Source organism: Petromyzon marinus, chromosome 39 (genome assembly GCF_048934315.1).
Source record: "Petromyzon marinus isolate PM22_M1 ecotype Great Lakes invasive population chromosome 39, UKy_Petmar_22M1.pri1.0, whole genome shotgun sequence".
Taxonomy (NCBI): Eukaryota; Metazoa; Chordata; class Hyperoartia; order Petromyzontiformes; family Petromyzontidae; genus Petromyzon; species Petromyzon marinus.
Genome location: NC_133705.1, coordinates 5,929,081 through 5,954,816, shown reverse-complemented (window position 1 = coordinate 5,954,816; position 25,736 = coordinate 5,929,081). Strand labels below are relative to the sequence as shown.

The 25,736-nt window shown below is 53.6% G+C and overlaps 1 protein-coding gene across 1 annotated transcript in view; it reads left to right on the top strand.

The window, feature by feature from the left end:
- Positions 1–25,112, top strand: part of LOC116950539 (uncharacterized) — a 32,992-nt gene extending 7,880 nt beyond the window's left edge. Inside the window, exons 2-5 of the mRNA XM_032968399.2 lie at positions 13,215–13,671; positions 15,416–15,582; positions 18,263–18,409; positions 20,530–25,112. Coding sequence (XP_032824290.2) covers positions 13,215–13,671; positions 15,416–15,582; positions 18,263–18,409; positions 20,530–20,870 — 1,112 coding nt within the window. The 3' untranslated portion in view covers positions 20,871–25,112. The remainder of the gene's footprint in view (positions 1–13,214; positions 13,672–15,415; positions 15,583–18,262; positions 18,410–20,529) is intronic.
- The last annotated feature ends 624 nt before the right edge of the window (positions 25,113–25,736 follow it).

The following is a 25,736-nucleotide window of genomic DNA, read 5'->3' as shown; positions in this document are numbered from 1 at the left end:
CCATAGACTCAACACTGCCCATAGACTCAACACTGCCCATAGACTCAACACTGCCCATAGACTCAACACTGCCCATAGACTAACACTGCACCATAGACTCAACACTGCACCATAGACTAACACTGCCCATAGACTCAACACTGCACAATAGACTCAACACTGCCTATAGACTCAACACTGCACCATAGACTCAACATTGCCCATAGACTCAACACTGCCCATAGACTCAACACTGCCCATAGACTCAACACTGCCCATAGACTCAACACTGCACCATAGACTCAACACTGCCCATAGACTCAACACTGCACAAAAGACTCAACACTGCCCATAGACTCAACACTGCCCATAGACTAACACTGCCCATAGACTGGACACTGCACAATAGACTCAACACTGCACCATAGACTGGACACTGCCCATAGACTCAACACTGCCCATAGACTCAACACTGCCCATAGACTCAACACTGCCCATAGACTCAACACTGCACAAAAGACTCAACACTGCCTATAGACTCAACACTGCACCATAGACTCAACATTGCCCATAGACTCAACACTGCTCATAGACTCAACACTGCCCCATAGACTCAACACTGCACAATAGACTCAACACTGCACCATAGACTCAACACTGCACCATAGATTCAATACTGCCCATAGACTCAACACTGCCCATAGACTCAACACTGCACCATAGACTCAACACTGCACCATAGACTCAACACTGCACCATAGATTCAATACTGCCCATAGACTCAACACTGCCCATAGACTCAACACTGCCCATAGACTCAACACTGCCCATAGACTAACACTGCCCATAGACTCAACACTGCACCATAGACTCAAAACTGCCCATAGACTCAACACTGCCCATAGACTCAACACTGCCCATAGACTCAACACTGAACCATAGACTCAACACTGGACCATAGACGCAACACTGCACCATAGACTCAACACTGCACCATAGACTCAACACTGCACCATAGACTCAACACTGCACCATAGACTCAATACTGCCCATAGACTCAACACTGCACCATAGACTCAACACTGCACCATAGATTCAATACTGCCCATAGACTCAACACTGCACCATAGACTGAACACTGCCCATAGACTCAACACTGCACCATAGACTCAACACTGCCCATAGACTCAATACTGCACCATAGACTCAACACTGCACCACAGACTCAACACTGCACCATAGACTCAACACTGCACAATAGACTCAACACTGCACCATAGACTGGACACTGCCCATAGACTCAACACTGCACCATAGACTCAACACTGCACCATAGACTCAACACTGCACCATAGACTCAACACTGCACCATAGACTCAACACTGCACCATAGACTCAACACTGCCCATAGACTCAACACTGCACAATAGACTCAACACTGCACGATAGACTGGACACTGCCCATAGACTCAACACTGCACCATAGACTCAACACTGCACCATAGACTCAACACTGCACCATAGACTCAACACTGCACCATAGACTCAACACTGCCCATAGACTCAACACTGCCCATAGACTCAACACTGCACCATAGACTCAACACTGCCCATAGACTCAACACTGCACCATAGACTCAACACTGCCCATAGACTCAACACTGCACCATAGACTAACACTGCACCATAGACTAACACTGCCCATAGACTCAACACTGCACCATAGACTCAACACTGCACCATAGACTCAACACTGCACCATAGACTCAACACTGCACCATAGACTCAACACTGCCCATAGACTCAACACTGCCCATAGACTCAACACTGCACCATAGACTGAACACTGCCCATAGACTCAACACTGCACCATAGACTCAACACTGCACCATAGACTCAACACTGCACCATAGACTCAACACTGCCCATAGACTCAACACTGCACCATAGACTCAACACTGCACCATAGACTAAACACTGCAACACAGACTCAACACTGCACCATAGACTCAACACTGCACCATAGACTCAACACTACCCATAGACTCAACACTGCAACCATAGACTCAACACTGCCCATAGACTCAACACTGCACCATAGACTCAACACTGCACCATAGACTCAATACTGCACCATAGACTCAACACTGCACCATAGACTCAACACTGCCTATAGACTCAACACTGCACCATAGACTCAACACTGCCCATAGACTCAACACTGCACCACAGACTCAACACTGCACCATAGACTCAACACTGCACCACAGACTCAACACTGCACCATAGACTCAACACTGCATCATAGACTCAACACTACCCGTAGACTCAACACTGCACCATAGACTCAACACTGCCCATAGACTTAACACTGCAACCATAGACTCAACACTGCCCATAGACTCAACACTGCACCATAGACTCAACACTGCACCATAGACTCAATACTGCACCATAGACTCAACACTGCACCATAGACTCAACACTGCCTATAGACTCAACACTGCACCATAGACTCAACACTGCCCATAGACTCAACACTGCACCACAGACTCAACACTGCACCATAGACTCAACACTGCACCATAGACTCAACACTGCACCTTAGACTCAACACTGCCCATAGGCTCAACACTGCACCTTAGACTCAACACTGCACCATAGACTCAACACTGCACCATAGACTCAACACTGCACCTTAGACTCAACACTGCTCATAGACTCAACACTGCACCATAGACTCAACACTGCACCACAGACTCAACACTGCACCATAGACTCAACACTGCAACACAGACTCAACACTGCACCACAGACTCAACACTGCACCACAGACTCAACACTGCACCACAGACTCAACACTGCACCATAGACTCAACACTGCACCATAGACTCAACACTGCACCATAGACTCAACACTGCACCATAGACTCAACACTGCACCATAGACTCAACACTGCACCATAGACTCAACACTGCACCTTAGACTCAACACTGCTCATAGACTCAACACTGCACCACAGACTCAACACTGCACCACAGACTCAACACTGCACCATAGACTCAACACTGCACCATAGACTCAACACTGCACCACAGACTCAACACTGCACAACAGACTCAACACTGCACCACAGACTCAACACTGCACCATAGACTCAACACTGCACCATAGACTCAACACTGCGCCTGTACGTGAAGCAGTCCCCCTTCTTAACCTCCTTCCGTTCGTCTCAAAACTCACCTCGTCTGCGTTTTCTGTTCCCTTCACACATTACGTGCAACCATTGTGTGTGTTTGACAGCAGCACCATGACGATGATGACGTGGGGTATTTTCACCACTTGTGTATCGCCAGGGGCCTCACTCAAGGCCACCAGTGACCCAGCGGCCTTGCGGTAAAGGCCCCTGCCGCAGCTGGATAGGCGTGCTCATGACTCTCGCTCTCCTTCTCGCTCTCTCAGGGTGCAGGTTGTTGCCCTACAGCGCTCGCGGAATCGCGGTGGTTGACGGTTGTCGTGCGTGCACTTGCAACCTAGTAGCGATCTGAGGGCTGCATTGTAAAGGGAATCCGCCGCGCGAGTCGTTCTGCCGGGGGAACTCCTCTATTGTTGCGGGGAACTCCTCTATTGTTCCGGGGAACTCTATTGTTATGGGGAACTCTATTGTTGCGGGGAACTCTATTGTTGCGGGGAACTCCTCTATTGTTCCGGGGAACTCTATTGTTACGGGGAACTCTATTGTTCCCAGAAACTCTATTGTTACGGGGAACTCTATTGTTGCGGGGAACTCTATTGTTGCGGGGAACTCTATTGTTCCCAGGAACTCTATTGTTACGGGGAACTCTATTGTTGCGGGGAACTCTATTGTTGCGGGGAACTCCTCTATTGTTCCGGGGAACTCTATTGTTACGGGGAACTCAATTGTTGCGGGGAACTCTATTGTTGCGGGGAACTCTATTGTTGCGGGGAACTCTATTGTTGCGGGGAACTCTATTGTTCTGAGGAACTATATTGTTCCGGGGAACTCTATTGTTCCGAGGAACTCTATTGTTGCGGGGAACTCTATTGTTCCAAGGAACTATATTGTTCCGGGGAACTCTATTGTTCCGAGGAACTCTAGTGTTCCGGGGAACTCTATTGTTCCCAGAAACTCTATTGTTCCGGGGAACTCTATTGTTCCCAGGAACTCTATTGTTCCCAGAAACTCTATTGTTCCGGGGAACTCTATTGTTCCCAGGAACTCTATTGCTGCGGGGAACTCTATTGTTGTGGGGAACTCTATTGTTGCGGGGAACTCTATGTTCTGGGGAACTCTATTGTTGCGGGGAACTTTATTGTTGCGGGGAACTCTATTGTTGCGGGGAACTGTATTGTTGCGGGGAACTCTATTGTTGCGGGGAACTCTATTGTTGTGGGGAACTCTATTGTTGCGGGGAACTCTATTGTTCCGGGGAACTCTATTGTTCCGGCGAACTCTATTGTTCCGGGGAACTCTATTGTTGCGGGGAACTCCATTGTTGCGGGGAACTCTATTGTTCCCAGGAACTCTATTGTTCCGGGGAACTCTATTGTTGCGGGGAACTCTATTGTTGCGGGGAACTGTATTGTTATGGGGAACTCTATTGTTGTGGGGAACTCTATGTTCTGGGGAACTCTATTGTTGCGGGGAACTTTATTGTTGCGGGGAACTCTATTGTTGCGGGGAACTGTATTGTTGCGAGGAACTCTATTGTTGCGGGGAACTCTATTGTTGTGGGGAACTCTATTGTTGCGGGGAACTCTATTGTTCCGGGGAACTCTATTGTTCTGGCGAACTCTATTGTTCCGGGGAACTCTATTGTTGCGGGGAACTCTATTGTTGCGTGGAACTCTATTGTTGCGGGGAACTCTATTGTTGCGGGGAACTCTATTGTTGCGGGGAACTGTATTGTTGCGGGTAACTCTCATGTTGCGGGGAACTGTATTGTTCCGGGGAGCTCTATTGTTGCGGGGAACTCTATTGTTGCGGGGAACTCTATTGTTGCGGGGAACTCTATTGTTCCGGGGAACTCTATTGTTGTGGGGAACTCTATTGTTGCGGGGAACTCTATGTTCTGGGGAACTCTATTGTTGCGGGGAACTTTATTGTTGCAGGGAACTCTATTGTTGAGGGGAACTGTATTGTTGCGGGGAACTGTATTGTTGCGGGGAACTCTATTGTTGCGGGGAACTCTATTGTTGCGGGGAACTCTATTGTTCCCGGGAACTCTATTGTTCCGGCGAACTCTATTGTTCCGGGGAACTCTATTGTTGCGGGGAACTCTATTGTTGCGGGGAACTCTATTGTTGCGGGGAACTCTATTGTTCCCAGTAACTCTATGTTCCGGGGAACTCTATTGTTGTGAGGTACACTATTGTTGCGGGGAACTCTATTGTTGCGGGGAACTCTATTGTTGTGGGGAACTCTATTGTTGCGGGGAACTCTATTGTTCCCAGGAACTCTATTGTTCCAGGGAACTCTATTGTTGCGGGGAACTCTATTGTTGCGGGGAACTCTATTGTTGCGGGGAACTCTATTGTTGCGGGGAACTCTATTGTTCCCAGGAACTCTATTGTTGCGGGGAACTCTATTGTTGTGGGGAACTCTATTGTTGTGGGGAACTCTATTGTTCCCAGGAACTCTATTGTTCCGGGGAACACTATTGTTGCGGGGAACTCAATTGTTGCAGGGAACTCTATTGTTGCGGGGAACTCTATGTTCTGGGGAACTCTATTGTTCCCAGAAACTCTATTGTTCCGGGGAACTCTATTGTTCCCAGAAACTCTATTGTCCGGGGAACTCTACTGTTCCCAGGAACTCTATTGTTGCGGGGAACTCTATTGTTGCAGGGAACTCTATTGTTCCGAGGAACTCTATTGTTCCGGGGAACTCTATTGTTCCGAGGAACTCTATTGTTCCAGGGAACTCTATTGTTCCCAGAAACTCTATTGTTCCGGGGAACTCTATTGTTTCCAGGAATTCAATTGTTCTGGGGAACTCTATTGTTCCCATAAACTCTATTGTTCGGGGGAACTCTATTCTTCCCAGGAACTCTATTGTTCCGGGGAACTCTATTGTTTCCAAAAACTCTATTGTTCCGGGGAACACTATTGTTCCCAGGAACTCTATTGTTCTGGGGAACTCTATTGTTCCCATAAACTCTATTGTTCCGGGGAACTCTATTGTTCCTAGGAACTCTATTGTTCGGGGAACTCTATTGTTTCCAGAAACTCTATTGTTCCGGGGAACTCTATTGTTCCCAGGAACTCTATTGTTGCGGGGAACTCTATTGTTGCGGGGAACTCTATTGTTGCGGGGAACTCTATTGTTGCGGGGAACTCTATTGTTGCGGGGAACTCTATTGTTCCGGGGAACTCTATTGTTGCGGGGAACTCTATTGTTGCGGGGAACTCTATTGCTGCGGGGAACTCTATTGTTGCGGGGAACTCTATTGTTGCGGGGAACTCTATTGTTCTGAGGAACTATATTGTTCCGGGGAACTCTATTGTTCCGAGGAACTCTATTGTTGCGGGGAACTCTATTGTTCCGAGGAACTCTAGTGTTCCGGGGAACTCTATTGTTCCGAGGAACTCTATTGTTCCGGGGAACTCTATTGTTCCCAGGAACTCTATTGTTCCGGGGAACTCTATTGTTCCCAGGAACTCTCTTGTTCCCAGAATCTCTATTGTTCCGGGGAACTCTATTGTTCCCAGGAACTCTATTGCTGCGGGGAACTCTATTGTTGCGGGGAACTCTATTGTTGCGGGGAACTGTATTGTTGTGGGGAACTCTATTGTTGCGGGGAACTCTATGTTCTGGGGAACTCTATTGTTGCGGGGAACTTTATTGTTGCGGGGAACTCTATTGTTGCGGGGAACTGTATTGTTGCGGGGAACTCTATTGTTGCGGGGAACTCTATTGTTGCGGGGGACTCTATTGTTGCGGGGAACTCTATTGTTCCGGGGAACTCTATTGTTCTGGCGAACTCTATTGTTCCGAGGAACTCTATTGTTGCGGGGAACTCTATTGTTGCGGGGAACTCTATTGTTCCCAGGAACTCTATTGTTCCGGGGAACTCTATTGTTGCGGGGAACTCTATTGTTGCGGGGAACTCTATTGTTGTGGGGAACTCTATTGTTGCGGGGAACTCTATTGTTGCGGGGAACTGTATTGTTGCGGGTAACTCTCATGTTGCGGGAAACTGTATTGTTCCGGGGAGCTCTATTGTTGCGGGGAACTCTATTGTTGCGGGGAACTCTATTGTTGCGGGGAACTCTATTGTTCCGGGGAACTCTATTGTTGTGGGGAACTCTATTGTTGCGGGGAACTCTATGTTCTGTGGAACTCTATTGTTGCGGGGAACTTTATTGTTGCAGGGAACTCTATTGTTGCGGGGAACTGTATTGTTGCGGGGAACTGTATTGTTGCGGGGAACTCTATTGTTGCGGGGAACTCTATTGTTGCGGGGAACTCTATTGTTCCCGGGAACTCTATTGTTCCGGCGAACTCTATTGTTCCGGGGAACTCTATTGTTGCGGGGAACTCTATTGTTGCGGGGAACTCTATTGTTGCGGGGAACTCTATTGTTCCCAGGAACTCTATTGTTCCAGGGAACTCTATTGTTGCGGGGAACTCTATTGTTGCGGGGAACTCTATTGTTGCGGGGAACTCTATTGTTGCGGGGAACTCTATTGTTCCCAGGAACTCTATTGTTCCGGGGAACTCTATTGTTGCGGGGAACACTATTGTTGCAGGGAACTCTATTGTTGCGGGGAACTCTATTGTTGTGGGGAAGTCTATTGTTGCGGGGAACTCTATTGTTCCCAGGAACTCTATTGTTCCAGGGAACTCTATTGTTGCGGGGAACTCTATTGTTGCGGGGAACTCTATTGTTGCGGGGAACTCTATTGTTGCGGGGAACTCTATTGTTCCCAGGAACTCTATTGTTCCGGGGAACTCTATTGTTGCGGGGTACACTATTGTTGCGGGGAACTCTATTGTTGCGGGGAACTCTATTGTTGTGGGGAACTCTATTGTTCCCAGGAACTCTATTGTTCCGGGGAACTCTATTGTTCCCAGAAACTCTATTGTCCGGGGAACTCTACTGTTCCCAGGAACTCTATTGTTGCGGGGAACTCTATTGTTGCAGGGAACTCTATTGTTCCGAGGAACTCTATTGTTCCGGGGAACTCTATTGTTCCGAGGAACTCTATTGTTCCAGGGAACTCTATTGTTCCCAGACACTCTATTGTTCCGGGGAACTCTATTGTTCCCAGGAATTCTATTGTTCTGGGGAACTCTATTGTTCCCATAAACTCTATTGTTCCGGGGAACTCTATTCTTACCAGGAACTCTATTGTTCCGGGGAACTCTATTGTTTCCAGAAACTCTATTGTTCCGGGGAACTCTATTGTTCCCAGGAACTCTATTGTTCTGGGGAACTCTATTGTTCCCATAAACTCTATTGTTCCGGGGAACTCTATTGTTCCTAGGAACTCTATTGTTCGGGGAACTCTATTGTTTCCAGAAACTCTATTGTTCCGGGGAACTCTATTGTTCCCAGGAACTCTATTGTTGCGGGGAACTCTATTGTTCCAGGCAACACCAACACGGACACTGCGTGGAGCACATACGTAGATCCCGACAGAGAGACCTCTTCTCCCGGAGCACCTCCTCCTTTCTCTCCTGCTCCCGCATTAGCTACCCTCTCCGCATCCCCGCCACTGGGGGTTCCCCCTCCCCGTCCCCTACACTCTACCCCCTTGTCCATCAGCAGCCACCCCCCCCCCCCCCCCCACTTTCCATATTCCTCTGGGCGTGGTCCCTCGTCCTCTAAGCAGAACGCGCCCATTATAACGTAGAGCGTGCCTGTTATAACGTAGAACGCGCCTGTTATAACACAGAAGGCGCCTGTTATAATGTAGAGCGTGCCTGTTATAACGCAGATGGCGCCTGTTATAACACAGAAGGCACCTGTTATAACGCAGATGGCGCATGTTATAACGTAGAAGGCGCCTGTTATAACGTAGAAGGCGCCTGTTATAACACAAGAACCTGTTATAACGTAGAAGGCGTCTGTTATAACACAGCAGGCGCCTGTTATAACACAGCAGGCGCCTGTTATAACGTAGAAGGCGCCTGTTATAACGTAGAGCGTGCCTGTTATAACACCGAAGGCTCCTGTTATAACGCAGAAGGCGCCTATTATAACGCAGAAGGCGCCTGTTATAACACAGAAGGCGCCTGTTATAACACAGGCACCTGTTATAACGTAGAAGGCGCCTGTTATAACGTAGAAGGCGCCCGTTATAACACAGAAGGCGCCTGTTATAACGTAGAAGGCGCCTGTTATAACGCAGAAGGCGCCTGTTATAACGTAGAAGGCGCCTGTTATAACGTAGAAGGCGCCTGTTATAACACAGGCGCCTCTTATGACACAGGCGCCTGTTATAACGTAGAAGGCGCCTGTTATAACGCAGAAGGCGCCTGTTATAACGCAGCAGGCACCTGTTATAACGTAGAGCGTGCCTGTTATAACACAGAAGGCGCCTGTTATAACACAGCAGGCGCCTGTTATAACGTAGAGCGTGCCTGTTATAACACAGCAGGCGCCTGTTATAACGCAGATGGCGCCTATTATAACGTAGAAGGCGCCTGTTATAACACAGATGACGCCTGTTATAACACAGGCACCTGTTATAACGTAGAAGGCGCCTGTTATAACGTAGAAGGCGCCTGTTATAACGTAGAAGGCGCCTGTTATAACGCAGATGGCGCCTGTTATAACGCAGATGGCGCCCGGTTATAACGCAGATGGCGCCTGTTATAACACAGGCGTCTGTTATAACACAGAAGGCGCCTGTTATAACGCAGAAGGCGCCTGTTATAACACAGAAGGCGCCTGTTATAACACAGCAGGCGCCTGTTATAACACAGAAGGCGCCCGTTATAACGCAGAAGGCGTCTGTTATAACACAGAAGGCGCCTGTTATAACGCAGAAGGCGTCTGTTATAACGCAGAAGGCGCCTGTTATAACGTAGAAGGCGTCTGTTATAACACAGAAGGTGCCTGTTATAACGCAGATGGTGCCTGTTATAAAACAAGCGTCTGTTATAACGTAGAAGGCGCCTGTTATAACACAGATGGCGCCTGTTATAATGTAGAAGGCGCCTGTTATAACGTAGAAAGTGCCTGTTATAACACAGAAGGCGCCTGTTATAACGTAGAAAGTGCCTGTTATAATGTAGAAGGCGCCTGTTATAACGTAGAAGGCGCTTGTTATAACACAGAAGGCGCCTGTTATAACACACAAGGCTCCTGTTATAACACAGAAGGCGCCTGTTATAACGTAGAAGGCGCCTGTTATAACACAGAAGGCTCCTGTTATAACACAGAAGGCGCCTGTTATAACGTAGAAGGCGCCTGTTATAACACAGCAGGTGCCTGTTATAACGTAGAAGGCGCTTGTTATAACACAGAAGGCGCCTGTTATAACACAGCAGGTGCCTGTTATAACGTAGAAGGCGCTTGTTATAACACAGAAGGCGCCTGTTATAACACAGAAGGCGCCTGTTATAACGTAGAAGGCGCCTGTTATAACACAGCAGGCGCCCGTTATAACACAGCAGGCGCCTGTTATAACGTAGAAGGCGCTTGTTATAACACAGAAGGCGCCTGTTATAACACAGAATGCGCCTGTTATAACGTAGAAGGCGCCTGTTATAACACAGCAGGTGCCTGTTATAACGCAGATGACGCCTGTTATAACACAGATGACGCCTGTTATAACGTAGAAGGCGCAACGCTACAATGCAGAACACGCACCGTTATAACATAGAACGCGTTCCTTTATAACGTGGAATGCACACCGTTACAACGCGCTTTCTGAGCGGCCGACGATTAACTATTGTATTGAGTTGCACGGCTGAGCGGAGTGACACATGATACAGTGTGCGGAGCGATACAGTGTGCGTAGGAGTGCATCGCATCTCGCCCGGCGTTATTGTTGCTACATTATTTACGGGGAAAGTGTTTTCGCTTAACGCATCTACCACCAGCGCCTTAGGGCCGTCCATAAATGACGTCACGCACCTAGGTGGGGGGGGGGGGGGTCAGACATTTGTGACGATGTGTGACGAGGGGGGGGGGTTTGAGAAATGTGACGTCACGTAAAAATGCGCAACTTTAAATAAATATAGAATTGTTATAACAATACTAATTGTTATAACAACACTCCTACAACATCAGAATGCAGCGCCACATTAAATACGCACTACAATGACAATAGTTTAAAGCGATTTGAAGCATGTTCTATTTTCAAAATGGAAACATGGTTTTGTATTTTTTTGGGGGGGGGGCAGAGCTTTGTGACGTCATATTTGAGGGGGGTGTCTGAGTTTTTGTGACGTCGTGTGACGAGGGCGGGGGTAAAAAATCGTCCAAAATCGCGTGATGTCACTTATGGACGGCCCCTTAAACTAAGAGTCACTGTACTCTTTGGTTCTATTCGGTAAAGTCACGTAGGTAAAAAATAAAACAAAAAATCACGACGTTTCAGCCACAACACAAGTAGCCTTCATCAGGTGAAGGGACCGGACTGTCCAGAGGACAGCGTTGGAGTGAAAACAGCCAAGCCCAGGTCGCGTCCTTTAAGCTGTGTGGGAGGAAACAAAGGCGCCTTGACAAAGGAATTAGCATAACAATGAGCATGATGTACGTAGGAGGTACATGATGGACCAGGCGCGGGGGGGACCATGATGGACCAGGCGCGGGGGGAGGGAAGTTTACATAATGTTGGTGTGAAGGGAAATAAGAAGCTGTGAAAGTTTGGGATATCACTACTTGAATAAATATACTGTACCATTGAAAATAAGTTAAATGTTTGGTTCGATTTAGAACATCTTTCCAATGATGCTTAATTTGAAACCATCCTCTCGGTTGAAATTGTGTCTGTGTTTGTAAATCTGAATTGCCTCGTGGACAAATCTCTGATAAAAACCCGTGGGCTTGCAGAGAACCTTGGTATCCGAAAACAACTATATCGTGATCACCCACAGCGTTGTAACAGTGATCAGCTACGGCAGAAGAATTCGTTCTGTCGTGTTTCAAATCTGATTTGTGCTCGCGAATTCGGTCAGAGACATGTCGTTTCGTCTCCCCGATATAGCAGTCACCAGCCGAAACGTCGTGATTTTTTGTTGTTTTATTTTTTACCTACGTGACTTTACCGAATAGAACCAAAGAGTATGGATCCTTGCAGTCACGAAAGCTTCAAATTTAGAATAAGACTCACTGCACACATTTTCCAAAGGTGTGCAAATTTTTTGGAACCGCGGACACTGCAAATCAACGGGATGCGTGACTCCACGTCCTCACATCCCTCATCCCCTACCAGGTAGCCGGGACCCCCACCAGGCACCTCGAACCCCTGCCAGGTACCCCGATCCTCCCCACCACCAACCCCCCCCCCCCCCCAGTACTCCTATGAACCAGGGGTCCTCAACCCCCGAGCCGTGGACCGGTACCGGTCCGTGGCCTGTTAGGAACCGGGCCGCACAGCAGCAGGAGGTGAGAGCGGTGAGTCCGCACGTGGCCCGCCCCCATTACTCGTCTCAGTCACGTGGTGTTGGTAAGCCCACAAGCTCTAACCCCCGGTAGCCACAATGAGTAAGCCCACAAGCTCTAACCCCCGGTAGCCACAATGAGTAAGCCCACAAGCTCTAACCCCCGGTAGCCACAATGAGTAAGCCCACAAGCTCTAACCCCCGGTAGCCACAATGAGTAAGCCCACAAGCTCTAACCCCCGGTAGCCACAATGAGTAAGCCCACAAGCTCTAACCCCCGGTAGCCACAATGAGTAAGCCCACAAGCTCTAACCCCCGGTAGCCACAATGAGTAAGCCCACAAGCTCTAACCCCCGGTAGCCACAATGAGTAAGCCCACAAGCTCTAACCCCCTAGTAGTCACAATGAGTAAGCCCACAAGCTCTAACCCCCGGTAGCCACAATGAGTTACAAAACAAACGTCGCTGGAGAGCGTCTTTGAAAAGGGGGGAAAGTCCCAATGATGACCCCCCCCTCCCCAACCCCGGTCCGTGAAAAAATGTCTTCCACGAAACCCGTCCCTGGTGCCAAAAAGGTTGGGGACCGCTGCTATGAACGACGTCACAAGGACCACGTGGCCCTACCCCCCTCCCCTCGCTCTACCGCTCGCAGCGCACCTGGTGGAGGTGTGCGGCCGCTCGCTGACCGCCGAGGGGCTGGTGCTGAGCTCGCACCGCGAGTCCCGCCGCTTCTACTTCGTGGGCGCCGACACCGACTGCTGGCTGAGCGTGCGGGCGGCCGAGCCCGACCAGCGCCTCGTCTTCCAGTTCCGATTCTTCCTCGTCTACAGCCTCCTCCGCGTGACCCCGGCGCCCGGGGCCAGCCTCTCGCCGCCGCCGGCGCTCGACGCCCCGCACGCCCCCGGCGCCTCGGAGGACCCCTGCCACGCCGGCTCCTACCTGCAGTTCTACGACGGCGTCGGCCGGGGCGCTCCGGCGCTGGGCCCCCCGCTGTGCGGCAAGAGCATCCCCGAGGCCGTGGTGTCGCATGGCCGGGCGCTCACGCTGAGGCTCGTGACGCGCGGCAAGCTGCCCCGCGTCGACTTCGTGGGAGACTTCTCGGCCTTCACGCTCGGTGATTGGCTGGGCCTCGTCCCGCCCACTCACCCCCCACACACACACCCCACACACACACCCCACACACACACACTCCACACACACACACTCCACACACACACACCCCACACACACACACCCCACACACTTCCCCCCACACACACACACCCACACCCCACACACACAACCCCCACACACACCCCACACACTCCCCTCACACTCCCCCCACACACTCCCCCCACACACCCCCCACACACCCCACACACACAACCCCCACACACACACCCCACACACTCCCCCCACACCCCCCCACACCCCCCCCACACACCCCACACACACACACACCCCACACACACCCCACACACATCCCCCCACACACCTCCTCACACACACCCCCACACCCCACACACACAACCCCCACACACACACACCCCACAGACACACCCCACACACACACCCCACACACACACCCCACACACACACCCCACACATACAACCCCCACACACACACACACACCCCACACACACAACCCCCACACACTCCCCCCACACAACACCCCACACACACACCCCACACACACACCCCACACACACAACCCCCACACACACACCCCACACACACACCCCACACATACAACCCCCACACAAACACACACACCCCACACACACAACCCCCACACACTCCCCCCACACACACCCCACACACACACCCCACACACACAACCCCCACACACGCACCCCACACACACACCCCACACACCCCCCACACACCCCCTCCACACACACAACCCCCACACACGCACCCCACACACACACCCCACACACCCCCCACACACCCCCTCCACACACACAACCCCCACACACGTACCCGCTCACACACGCCCCCCACACACACTCTTTGTGAAGTCTATGAGTCTCTGTGTAAGTCTGTGGGTCTCTGTGTGATTCTATGGGTCTCTATGTGAGTCTACGAGTCTCTACGAGTCTATGGGTCTCCATGTGAGTCTACGAGTCTCTACGAGTCTATGGGTCTCCATGTGAGTCTACGAGTCTATACGAGTCTATGGGTCTCTATGTGAGTCTACGAGTCTCTATGAGTCTATGGGTCTCTATGTGAGTCTACGAGTCTATACGAGTCTATGGGTCTCCATGTGAGTCTACGAGTCTCTACGAGTCTATGAATCGCTATGCGAGTCTACGAGTCTCTAGGAGTCTATGGGTCTCTATGTGAGTCTACGAGTCTCTACGAGTCTATGGGTCTCCATGTGAGTTTACGAGTCTCTACGAGTCTATGAATCGCTATGCGAGTCTACGAGTCTATACGAGTCTATGGGTCTCTATGTGAGTCTACGAGTCTCTACGAATCTATGGGTCTCCATGTGAGTCTACGAGTCTCTACGAGTCTATGAATCGCTATGTGAGTCTATGGGGGGGGGGGGGGGGGGGTCTCCATGCGAGTCTACGAGTCTCTAGGAGTCTACGAATCTCTGTGCGAGTCTATGGGTCTCTATGCCAGGCTGCTGTCGCTGCTGTCAGCCTGCCACTGCTCGACAATCTTCATCCCCAACCCCCAAACTCCCTGCAAATCCCTCGTTCCTCCTGCCGTGAGTGGCCTCCATTCTCCTCTCCCCCCTCGTCACCCCCCTCCCCAAGTCGTGGGGGTCACGGCACGCCGCCCCCCCCCCCGACTCAAACCCCCACCCCACGTGACGAGTCCCCGCGCGCTGTTGTCGCCCACGCAGAGTCGAACGTCAGCAGCGGCGGCGGCGGCGGCTCCACGTGCGGGCCGGACCCGTGCACGAGCCGCTACTTCCGCTGCCGCAACGCGCGCTGCGTCCCCTGGAGCCTCGTGTGCGACGCGCGGGGCCTCGACAACTGCGGCGACGAGTCGGACGAGACGCACATCCTGCCGCCCGCGTGCGCCGGTGACGCGGGGGGTGGTGGGCAGAGGAGAGGGGGCATCGTGCTTGTAGAGAGACGCGGCGCGCGCAGAGACACGGAGCGTAGAGAGGCGCGCAGAGGCACGGCACGTAGAGAGACACGGCGCGTACAGAGGCACGGCGCGTACAGAGACACGGCACATAAAGAGACACGGCACGTACAGAGGCACGGCGCGTGCAGAGACACGGCACATAGAGAGACACGGCACGTACAGAGACACGGCACGTACAGAGACACGGCGCGCACAGAGACACGGCACAAAGAGAGACACGGCGCGTACGGAGACACGGCGCGCACAGAGACACGGCACGTGCAGACACTCGCAAAGACATGGCGTGTACACAGACATGGCGCAGACAGAGACACGGCGCAGACAGAGGCACGGCATGGTCAGAGACTCGCAGAGGCACGGCGCAGGGACACACGGAGGAGACAAGGCACAGACAGGCTCGCAGAGACACGGTTCAGACTCACAGAGACATGGCACAGATAGACACAGCACATACACACATTGGTGCATGTTGGCGTAGGCACAGCGCAGACAGACATCGCGTCCCCAGAGAGACCGCGTGCACAAGAGACATCGCTTGTAGAGCTACGCACAGATAACACAGCACTCACCGGGACACACGCACACAGAGACACGGCACATAGAGACACGGCGCGCACAGAGACACACGCACACAGAGACACGGCGCGCACAGAGACACGGCACACAGAGACACGGCACACAGAGACACAGCACTCACCGGGACACACGCACACAAAGACACGGCACATAGAGAGACACGGCGCGCACAGAGACACACGCACACAGAGACACGGCGCGCGCACAGACACGGCACACAGAGACACGGCACACAGAGACACAGCACTCACCGGGACACACGCACACAGAGACACGGCGCACACAGAGACACGGCGCACACAGAGACACGGCGCGCGCACAGACACGGCACACAGATAACACAGCACTCACCGGGACACACGCACACAGAGACACGGCACACAGAGACACGGCGCGCACAGAGACACGGCACACAGAGACACGGCACATAGAGACACAGCACTCACCGGGACACACGCACACAGAGACACAGCACATAGAGACACGCTCGACACACGCACACAGAGACACGGCACACAGAGACACGGCACACAGAGACACGGCACATAGAGACACGGCGCGCACAGACACCGGACACCAGCACAGACTCGGAGGTGCCCGAGCGGCTCGTACCACTGAGTTGGCACCGCCGAGATTCTTGGCTTGAAATTCAGCCCCGCCCTGTGGTTAACCAGGCTCCTCAAGTGTGGGGAGTCGATGAGTCGCTGAGTGGATGAGTCGATGTGTGGATGAGTGGATGTGTGGATGAGTGGATGAGTCGATGTGTGGATGTGTGGATGAGTCGATGTGTGGATGAGTGGATGAGTCGATGAGTGGATGAGTCGATAAGTCGATGAGTGGATGAGTTGATGTGTGGATGAGTGGATGAGTCGGTGAGTGGATGAGTCGATGAGTCGATGTGTGGATGAGTGGATGAGTTGATGTGTGGATGAGTCGATGAGTGGATGAGTCGATGTGTCGATGTGTGGATGAGTCGATGTGTGGATGAGTAGTTGAGTTGATGAGTCGATGAGTGGATGAGTCGATGAGTGGATGATTCGATGAGTGGATGAGTCGATGAGTCGATGTGTGGATGAGTCGATGTGTGGATGAGTGGATGAGTTGATGAGTCGATGAGTCGATGAGTGGATGAGTGGATGAGTCGATGAGTCGACGTGTGGATGAGTCGATGTGTGGATGAGTGGATGAGTTGATGTGTGGATGAGTGGATGAGTGGATGAGTCGATAAGTCGATGTGTGGATGAGTCGATGTGTGGATGAGTCGATGAGTGGATGAGTCGATAAGTCGATGAGTGGATGAGTCGATGAGTGGATGAAGCGATGAGTTGATGAGTAGATGAGTGGATGAGTGGATGAGTCGATGAGTGGATGAGTCGATGAGTCGATGTGTGGATGAGTCGATGTGTGGATGAGTGGATGAGTTGATGAGTCGATGAGTCGATGAGTGGATGAGTCGATGAGTGGATGAGTCGATGAGTCGACGTGTGGATGAGTCGATATGTGGATGAGTGGATGAGTTGATGTGTGGATGAGTGGATGAGTGGATGAGTCGATAAGTCGATGTGTGGATGAGTCGATGTGTGGATGAGTCGATGAGTGGATGAGTCGATAAGTCGATGAGTGGATGAGTCGATGAGTGGATGAAGCGATGAGTTGATGAGTAGATGAGTGGATGAGTGGATGAGTCGATGAGTCGATGAGTGGATGAGTCGATGAGTCGATTAGTGAATGAGTCAATGAGTCGATGAGTGGATGAGTCGATGAGTGGATGAGTCGATGAGTCAATAAGTCGATGAGTGGATGAATCGATGAGTCAATGAGTCGATGAGTGGATGAGTCGATGATCGATGATCCCAGCCCGGTCACCAATGATGGCACGCAAAAAGGACGCTGATACCGCGTGTCGTGAAGAGTTTAGGGAGAGGCTGTGTGGGAGATATCCCTGTGCCACCCGCCGTGCCGCTCTTCAGATGTCGCCACTCATTGATGCGCCTCCCCCGCCCCCGTGCCCCCGTGCCCCCCCGTGCCCCCCGCAGGGTGGCTCCCCACAGCAGGGCCTGGCGGGGCCGCCCCCAACGCCTCCCTGAGGGCCCCGGGGCCCTTCCCCACCCCAGCGTGCGGGGTCCCGTTCCGACCCAGCCGGGAGCCTCGCGAACCCCCAGGAAACCTCGTGACCCAGCCAGGTACTCCTAACCCCCCCCCCCCGTCAGGTACCCCTAACCCCCCCCCCGTCAGGTACCCCTAACCCCCCCCAGCCAGGTCCCCTAACCCCCCCGCCAGGTCCCTCTAACCCCCGCCAGGTACCCCTAACCCCCACCAGGTACCCTAACCCCTCCCACCAGATCCCCTAACCCCCACCAGGTACCCCTAACCCGCCCCCTCCACCAGATACCCCTGACCCCCCCCCCCCATCAGGTACCCCTGGCTCAACCACCCCCATGTAAACTCCAAGCCGGTGCTCCACATCACCACGTGACCACGTGACCACGAGCCACATCACTACATCACCACATCACCACGTCACCACATCACCACGTCACCACGAGCCACATCACCACGCCACCACGTCACCACGTCATCACGTCACCACATCACCACGTCACCACATCACCACGTCACCACGAGCCACATCACCACGCCACCAGGTCACCACGTCACCACATCACCACGTCACCACGTCACCACATCACCACGTCACCACATCACCACGTCACCACATCACCACGAGCCACGTCACCACGTCACCACGTCACCACATCACCACGTCACCACATCACCACGTCACCACATCACCATGTCACCACGTCACCACGTCACCACATCAGCACGTCACCACGAGCCACGTCACCACATCACCACGTCACGTCACCACGTCACCACGAGACACGTCACCACATCACCACGTCACCACGTCACCACGAGCCACGTCACCACGTCACCACGAGCCACGTCACCACGTCACCACGAGCCATGTCACCACGTCACCACGTCACCACATCACCACGTCACCACGAGCCACGTCACCACACCACCACGTCACCACGTCACCACATCACCACGTCACCACATCACCACGTCACCACGTCACCACGAGCCACGTCACCACGTCACCACGAGCCACGTCACCACGTCACCACGAGCCACGTCACCACGTCACCACGTCACCACGAGCCACGTCATCACGCCACCACATCACCACATCACCACGTCACCACATCACCACGTCACCACATCACCACGTCACCACGTCACCACATCAGCACGTCACCACGAGCCACGTCACCACATCACCACGTCACAACGTCACCACGTCACCACGAGCCACGTCACCACATCACCACGTCACCACGAGCCACGTCACCACGTCACCACGAGCCACGTCACCACGTCACCACGAGCCACGTCACCACATCACCACGTCACCACATCACCACGTCAGCACGTCCCCACGTCACCACATCACCACGTCACTACACCACGTCATCACATCACCACGTCACCACGAGCCATGCGCAGCAGAAGGAGAAGTGCTCCGAGGGCGCCGTGGCTAAACACCGCACTCTGTTCCTTGCGTGCGTCTGGTGGTGGGGGTGGTGGTGGTGTGGGTGGTGGTGTGGGTGGTGGTGTGGGTGGTGGTGTGGGTGGTGGTGTGGGTGGTGGTGTGGGTGGTGGTGTGGGTGGTGGTGTGGGTGGTGGTGTGGGTGGTGGTGTGGGTGGTGGTGTGGGTGGTGGTGTGGGTGGTGGTGTGGGTGGTGGTGTGGGTGGTGGTGTGGGTGGTGGTGTGGGTGGTGGTGTGGGTGGTGGTGTGGGTGGTGGTGTGGGTGGTGGTGTGGGTGGTGGTGTGGGTGGTGGTGTGGGTGGTGGTGTGGGTGGTGGTGTGGGTGGTGGTGTGGGTGGTGGTGTGGGTGGTGGTGTGGGTGGTGGTGTGGGTGGTGGTGTGGGTGGTGGTGTGGGTGGTGGTGTGGGTGGTGGTGTGGGTGGTGGTGTGGGTGGTGGTGTGGGTGGTGGTGTGGGTGGTGGTGTGGGTGGTGGTGTGGGTGGTGGTGTGGGTGGTGGTGTGGGTGGTGGTGTGGGTGGTGGTGTGGGTGGTGGTGTGGGTGGTGGTGTGGGTGGTGGTGTGGGTGGTGGTGTGGGTGGTGGTGTGGGTGGTGGTGTGGGTGGTGGTGTGGGTGGTGGTGTGGGTGGTGGTGTGGGTGGTGGTGTGGGTGGTGGTGTGGGTGGTGGTGTGGGTGGTGGTGTGGGTGGTGGTGTGGGTGGTGGTGTGGGTGGTGGTGTGGGTGGTGGTGTGGGGGGTGCACCGCAGGCTCCGTGGCGGTGGCCGTGCCGGGCGCCGCGCTCACTCCGGACGGGGCCCCGGCTCGCCCTCCTCTCCCTCCGGGCGGTGGCCCCGAGCCGCCTCGCCCGGCCCGCGGCTCCGTGGTGGGGCCCGGCGTGGCGGCGGCTCTCCTCTCCGCGCTTCTGCTGGGGCTGGCGCTGTGGTGCTGCTGCTGCGCGTGCCCCGGGTGGTGCGCGTGGCGGCTGGGCGCGTGCGCCCCGCTCGTGCCCGCCTGCTGCGCCCGCAAGGCGGCGGGCCGGCGCGTCAACCCTGGCGGCGGCGGCGGTGGCGACGGTGCCGACGACGACACGCGTCCCGCCCTGCCTTAAGGCCCGACCAAGGGCCCTGCGTTCTCGCCGATAAATAATTTCGGGGTCGCCACGTAGACAGCAGTAGGATGGCACGTGACTAGGTAGCCCGCATACCCGTAGCGAGGCGTAATACAGGACGTGGTGTGCCGGGTGTTGGAAATATCGTCCCCGGTCGCTGGTAGACTGGAGTAGGGTGGCACGTGACTAGTAGACGCATACCGTAGCTGAGAGGTAAAACCGTATGTCGCGTGCCAGGCGCGGAAATATTTACCGGGCATCGCCGACTCGCGCGGAACATGGCTGGCAAAATTACACCGTGGACCTGACGCCTGTACTGGGAGCGACAATTGATCGGAGGGGCTGGGGGGGGGCATTCAATTCCTTGCCCCAGGGCCAATGCCAACCACAGCTGACACCCGTTACAGACACAGAAGGCGCACGACACAAATATGCTTCACGCGCCAGGGCCGCGACGAGTCGGGGAACGACGGCGGTTCTCGGGCTCACCGCACGAGACGCGTCGTACGCCCAAGACTCGAATGTTTGCGATTGACGCCAGTGTCGTGCAGTGAATGTTTAGGCTGAAATAAAATATGACAAAGCGAAGCGGACGAGGGAGGCGGAACCAACGAGACATAAAATCCAAAGGAGGCTTCACAGTTACTCATGTTCAGTTGAACACGTAGTAGCAGCGACCAATATCATCCATAAGAGGTTTTTTTGTGGGTTAGATCGCGCAAATATATGTGTCGTTAAACCCGCCACCACCCGACACAGTCAATGAGTAAGATTTGTCACGTAAACAAAACGTGGCCAATTCGTTACTAGCACAGCACACCGGTGTGTTGGAGAGCCGAGTCACAACATTTACAATCACTTTAAGCTTGCTGTTCACCGGTGGCCACCGCCAGGGTCCGCCGTTATGAAGCGGTGGACATTCCGTCCCCCCGGGCAGACATTCTATAGCGAAGAACTGCAAATGCAAGCCAAGCTATATCACGTGACCCTGGACACACACACACAACACACAACCAATGCAGTGACTTTACGGAGCAAAACAAGAAAACCCGGGGGAACGTGAACGCAACAAACACTCAAACCGGAGCCAACTGAGCCCCAATGGTTTCTTGAAACGACAAGACGAACAACCCCACACGTTTTGGAGTGGAACGAAGGGAGGGAGCGTGCCCTGGTGGCGGACACCGGTGAACACCAGGCTGAGCGTGACCACGAAGTCCGAGTTTGTTTGACCCGGTGGCCACAGTCCGATTCCGCTGTGATGAGGAGATGGAAGCATAGCCGAATCCCAAAGGAAAGTAGGAGGGCCAAAGACGTGCCTCTGAATGAGAAACGAGCAACGGAGAGCGGTTTGACTGCGACGCGGCCGCCGAGAGGACAGCTCTCCTCCCGCAGAGGCTCTCTCCGGGGCCACGCAGGGGTGTCGACAAGTAATCAATGTCCAGCATACGCGAGAGGCGGGCTCTCTGAACCGCACGCCCTACATCACCCTGGTGGCACCCCCAGCCCTGCTGCCGGCCCATCAGGTGGCTACCGCACGCGCAGAAGTTCGAGGGGGTTACACCGGGGACGGCGGGGACCGTCCCAGCGACGGCGTAAGCCTCCCTGCACGCACTCCCGAGCCCCCCCCCCCTTCCCAAAAAAAGGCTACCCACTGTGCTTGGAGTCTGGCCTCCCACCACCACCACCCCCCCCCAACTCCCCTTGCCCCTCATGGCGAAGGTCACCAAGAAGAAGAGCCGGTCGGATTTGCGGCAGCTCAAAGAACCAACGGCAGGGCCCTAAAGCGGATCGAGAACTCCGTCTTTGTACAGGGTAGGGTAAACCACTCCGGGCAGGTGGCGAGCGGCTCAAACGGAGGAGCCGCCAAGGCGTCTAAGCAGCAGAAGCAAGCACCGGCGAGGAGCGACCCCAGACCTAGCCAGGGGGCGGGGGGGGGGTGCACCTGGCTAATTAGCCTAAACAAGCGTGACAAGCTAGGAGAGGAACCTACAGGCCCTTCTCACAACGTCCACGTGGAAGGCAGAGGTAGCCGACGCCTTCACCTTGAGAGCCTCGTTGAATCACTCCCCCACGAGGGCACTTGGCGGGTGGCGCCAACCCCGCAAGAGGCGGGAGCCAAACCCCGGGAATGACACCAGAGGCAGAGGAGTTGACCGCCAATCGAGAGTCGTAATACCCTGCAAGTGGACAGCCTTCAGGCATCTGAGGAGGAGATCCTGCACGTCTCGCTGGAGGTCGAAGTGGTGGAACACGCCTCCTCTCAACGGGCCATGCCGTGAGACCCAGGGTATGGAAGGTCTGAACAAGAAGGCAGAGGACGAGGGTCGCTGTCCATCAGCGCCAAGAGGTCTGAGAACCAGGACCTCTAGCGACGTGAACCGCACTGACCCCCCCCCACCTACCTCTGAACCTTCTGGAGCACCCTGTGTGCATCGGGGGTGAAGGGAGAGAGCAGATGGGCCAGATCTTGCCGCCCATGGGCACGTCAGTGCGTCCGTGGCGAAGGCGCCAGCGCTTGACGGTAGCTCGACGCGTGACGGGGGCAGCTTCGCGTTGTCCGCAGAGGCAAAATAGCGGTCAGCGGCAGGCAAGGCCAAAGCACCAGACGGGCTGACCCAAAAGTACTCGGGCGGAGAGACCACTCACCGGGAGCTATAAGGCCTGCCTGCTTAGCCGTCACTGGGTGTGGTGTCCCAGGGGGGGATAATGTATTCCGGGTCGCAAACGGCTCGTTTGAAGGAGGTGGAGGACGGGAGAGATCCGTTCAGACGTCGCACTTTCGCCGATGAGACATCGTCAGTTTGAGGGTCGCCACACATTATTGGAATCCATTGGGGGTTGACGGCACCATGATGATGGGTGGTGTCACTCTTTGTGTGTTGTCAGGGGGCTGCAGTAGAAGGCCACCAGGGGCCCGCCAGTGGCCCCGCAGGGGCTCTTGCAACGAAGAATCGCCGCGACCCATCATGGCGGCCACCTTCACGGGTTTCGTGAAAGCCTCAGAGCCTGGACGGTGTCGCGGGCGGCGCCTCGACGCTCGAGGCGTTGCGATGGTGGGCAGCGAGTAGAACCCCGAGCGTCGTTGATGGGACGTGACCTCCACGGTCACCCCTATATCCGGCCAAAACCTAATAATAGGTTTTTACCCCTTCTGGCAATCAAGCACTGCATTAACCACATATTGTACGTGCCAACAAGGACACTGATTTTATTTTGTTGTTGAAGTTCTGTGCAAAACTAGTTACTTCTGACCAAGACTAATTAGAGAATCTATGGAAATTGGGAGAAATAAAAAGAATTGCAACCATTCGGATAGCTACGGACTTAGTGCTGCTTGGAAGCGAATCATCAAATAATAAAACATTGTCTAAATGCATGCCGATACAGTTCCCCATTCTTCAATAGGGATTACCATTGGTACGGCTATTTTAGTACACAGAATCGACAGGAAGTACAACAACAATGGGCTTGCACACTGCACATGCGCAATGTACGTTGATTACCATATAAACAACCCAAACGGCAAATGGGTACCCATAGTCATGTACATGCACGCATTAATTAACCCGCGCACTTCCCGCAGGAAGAGCACACAAGTGACGTCATCGCATCTACCCCTCTATTTAAGGAACGAATCAGGAGGACTTCTTCACAAAACGTCGTACTCAAGATTGTAAATGTTGTGGCTTGGCTCTCCAACACACTGGTTAGTGCTGTACTAGTAACGAATTGGCACGTTCTGTTTACGTGACAAACCTTCACTAATTGGCTGTGTCGGGTGGTAGCGGGTTTAACGACACGTTTATATATTGACGCTATCTAACCCAAAAACAAACCTGTATTATGAAATCGTACATTCTGAAACCAAATCGCGTCCCTGGAGAGTGACGATTCATCGAGTCACTTGGGGCAATTTCACTGCGACGGAATGGCGGTACAAAACCAGGGCTACATTGGAAGCTGGCTATGAGCCCACCTAACATAAGCACAGTCCTGATATGAGCAACATATGCTTCAGAGTACACCGGCGGACGGAGGAAGTGAGCGGCAGCTTCTGATACAAGCGCACGACTTGAGAAAAATCTGGTCCTTGATTCCAAGGGGTGTGCTTCAATCCGGCGTCCACTGCGATAGACGCAGCGACGAAATGGGCCCCTTCTATGGATCGCGCGAGTCCACCCTGTAGGAACATTTATAACTGCAGTCGTGTTCTCCAATAAAGCGGCGGTAGTTGTGTTTCCCGAAGAACACCGCGTTATATTTTGATTTAAAGCTTTCGCGACTGCAGGGATTCATATTCTTGGTTCTTTCGGTAAAGTCACGTAGAAGGAAAACAATAAAATAATGTTTTATATTTAATATTTTATTGTTTCCCTTCTACGTGACTTTACCGAAAGAACCAAGAATATGAACACCGCGTTATGTGGACAAATCGCGTTTTAATACATAATATATAATGTGTGTGTGGGGGCGGGGGGGGGGGTCCGCGATAACACTGCGCAGGGCCGAGCAAAGGCTGACGCGCGTGAGTAGCGTCCAGAAGCATCCAGCAGCATCCCGCTACCTTGTGTGACGATGATGATGCTACGCCGTGGCGGCCGTTACAAACGCTTATTCCTACTCGCGCGACGCAGATTATGTTCACTCACAACCACGTTACATCCAATTCGCATCTGCGTTATATAAAAATCAAATGTGTTCCCCGATCCATCCATGGCGTTCTATCCAAGTCGCGTTATGTAAGTGTAGTGGTTGAACCTTACACGCGTTGTTTTGCAGGAGAACAGTACGGTGCTAATCAACAGCGTAACACGTGGTTAGCGGCGGCTATCGTGTTCTCCCAGCGCAGGGGCAATCATCGCA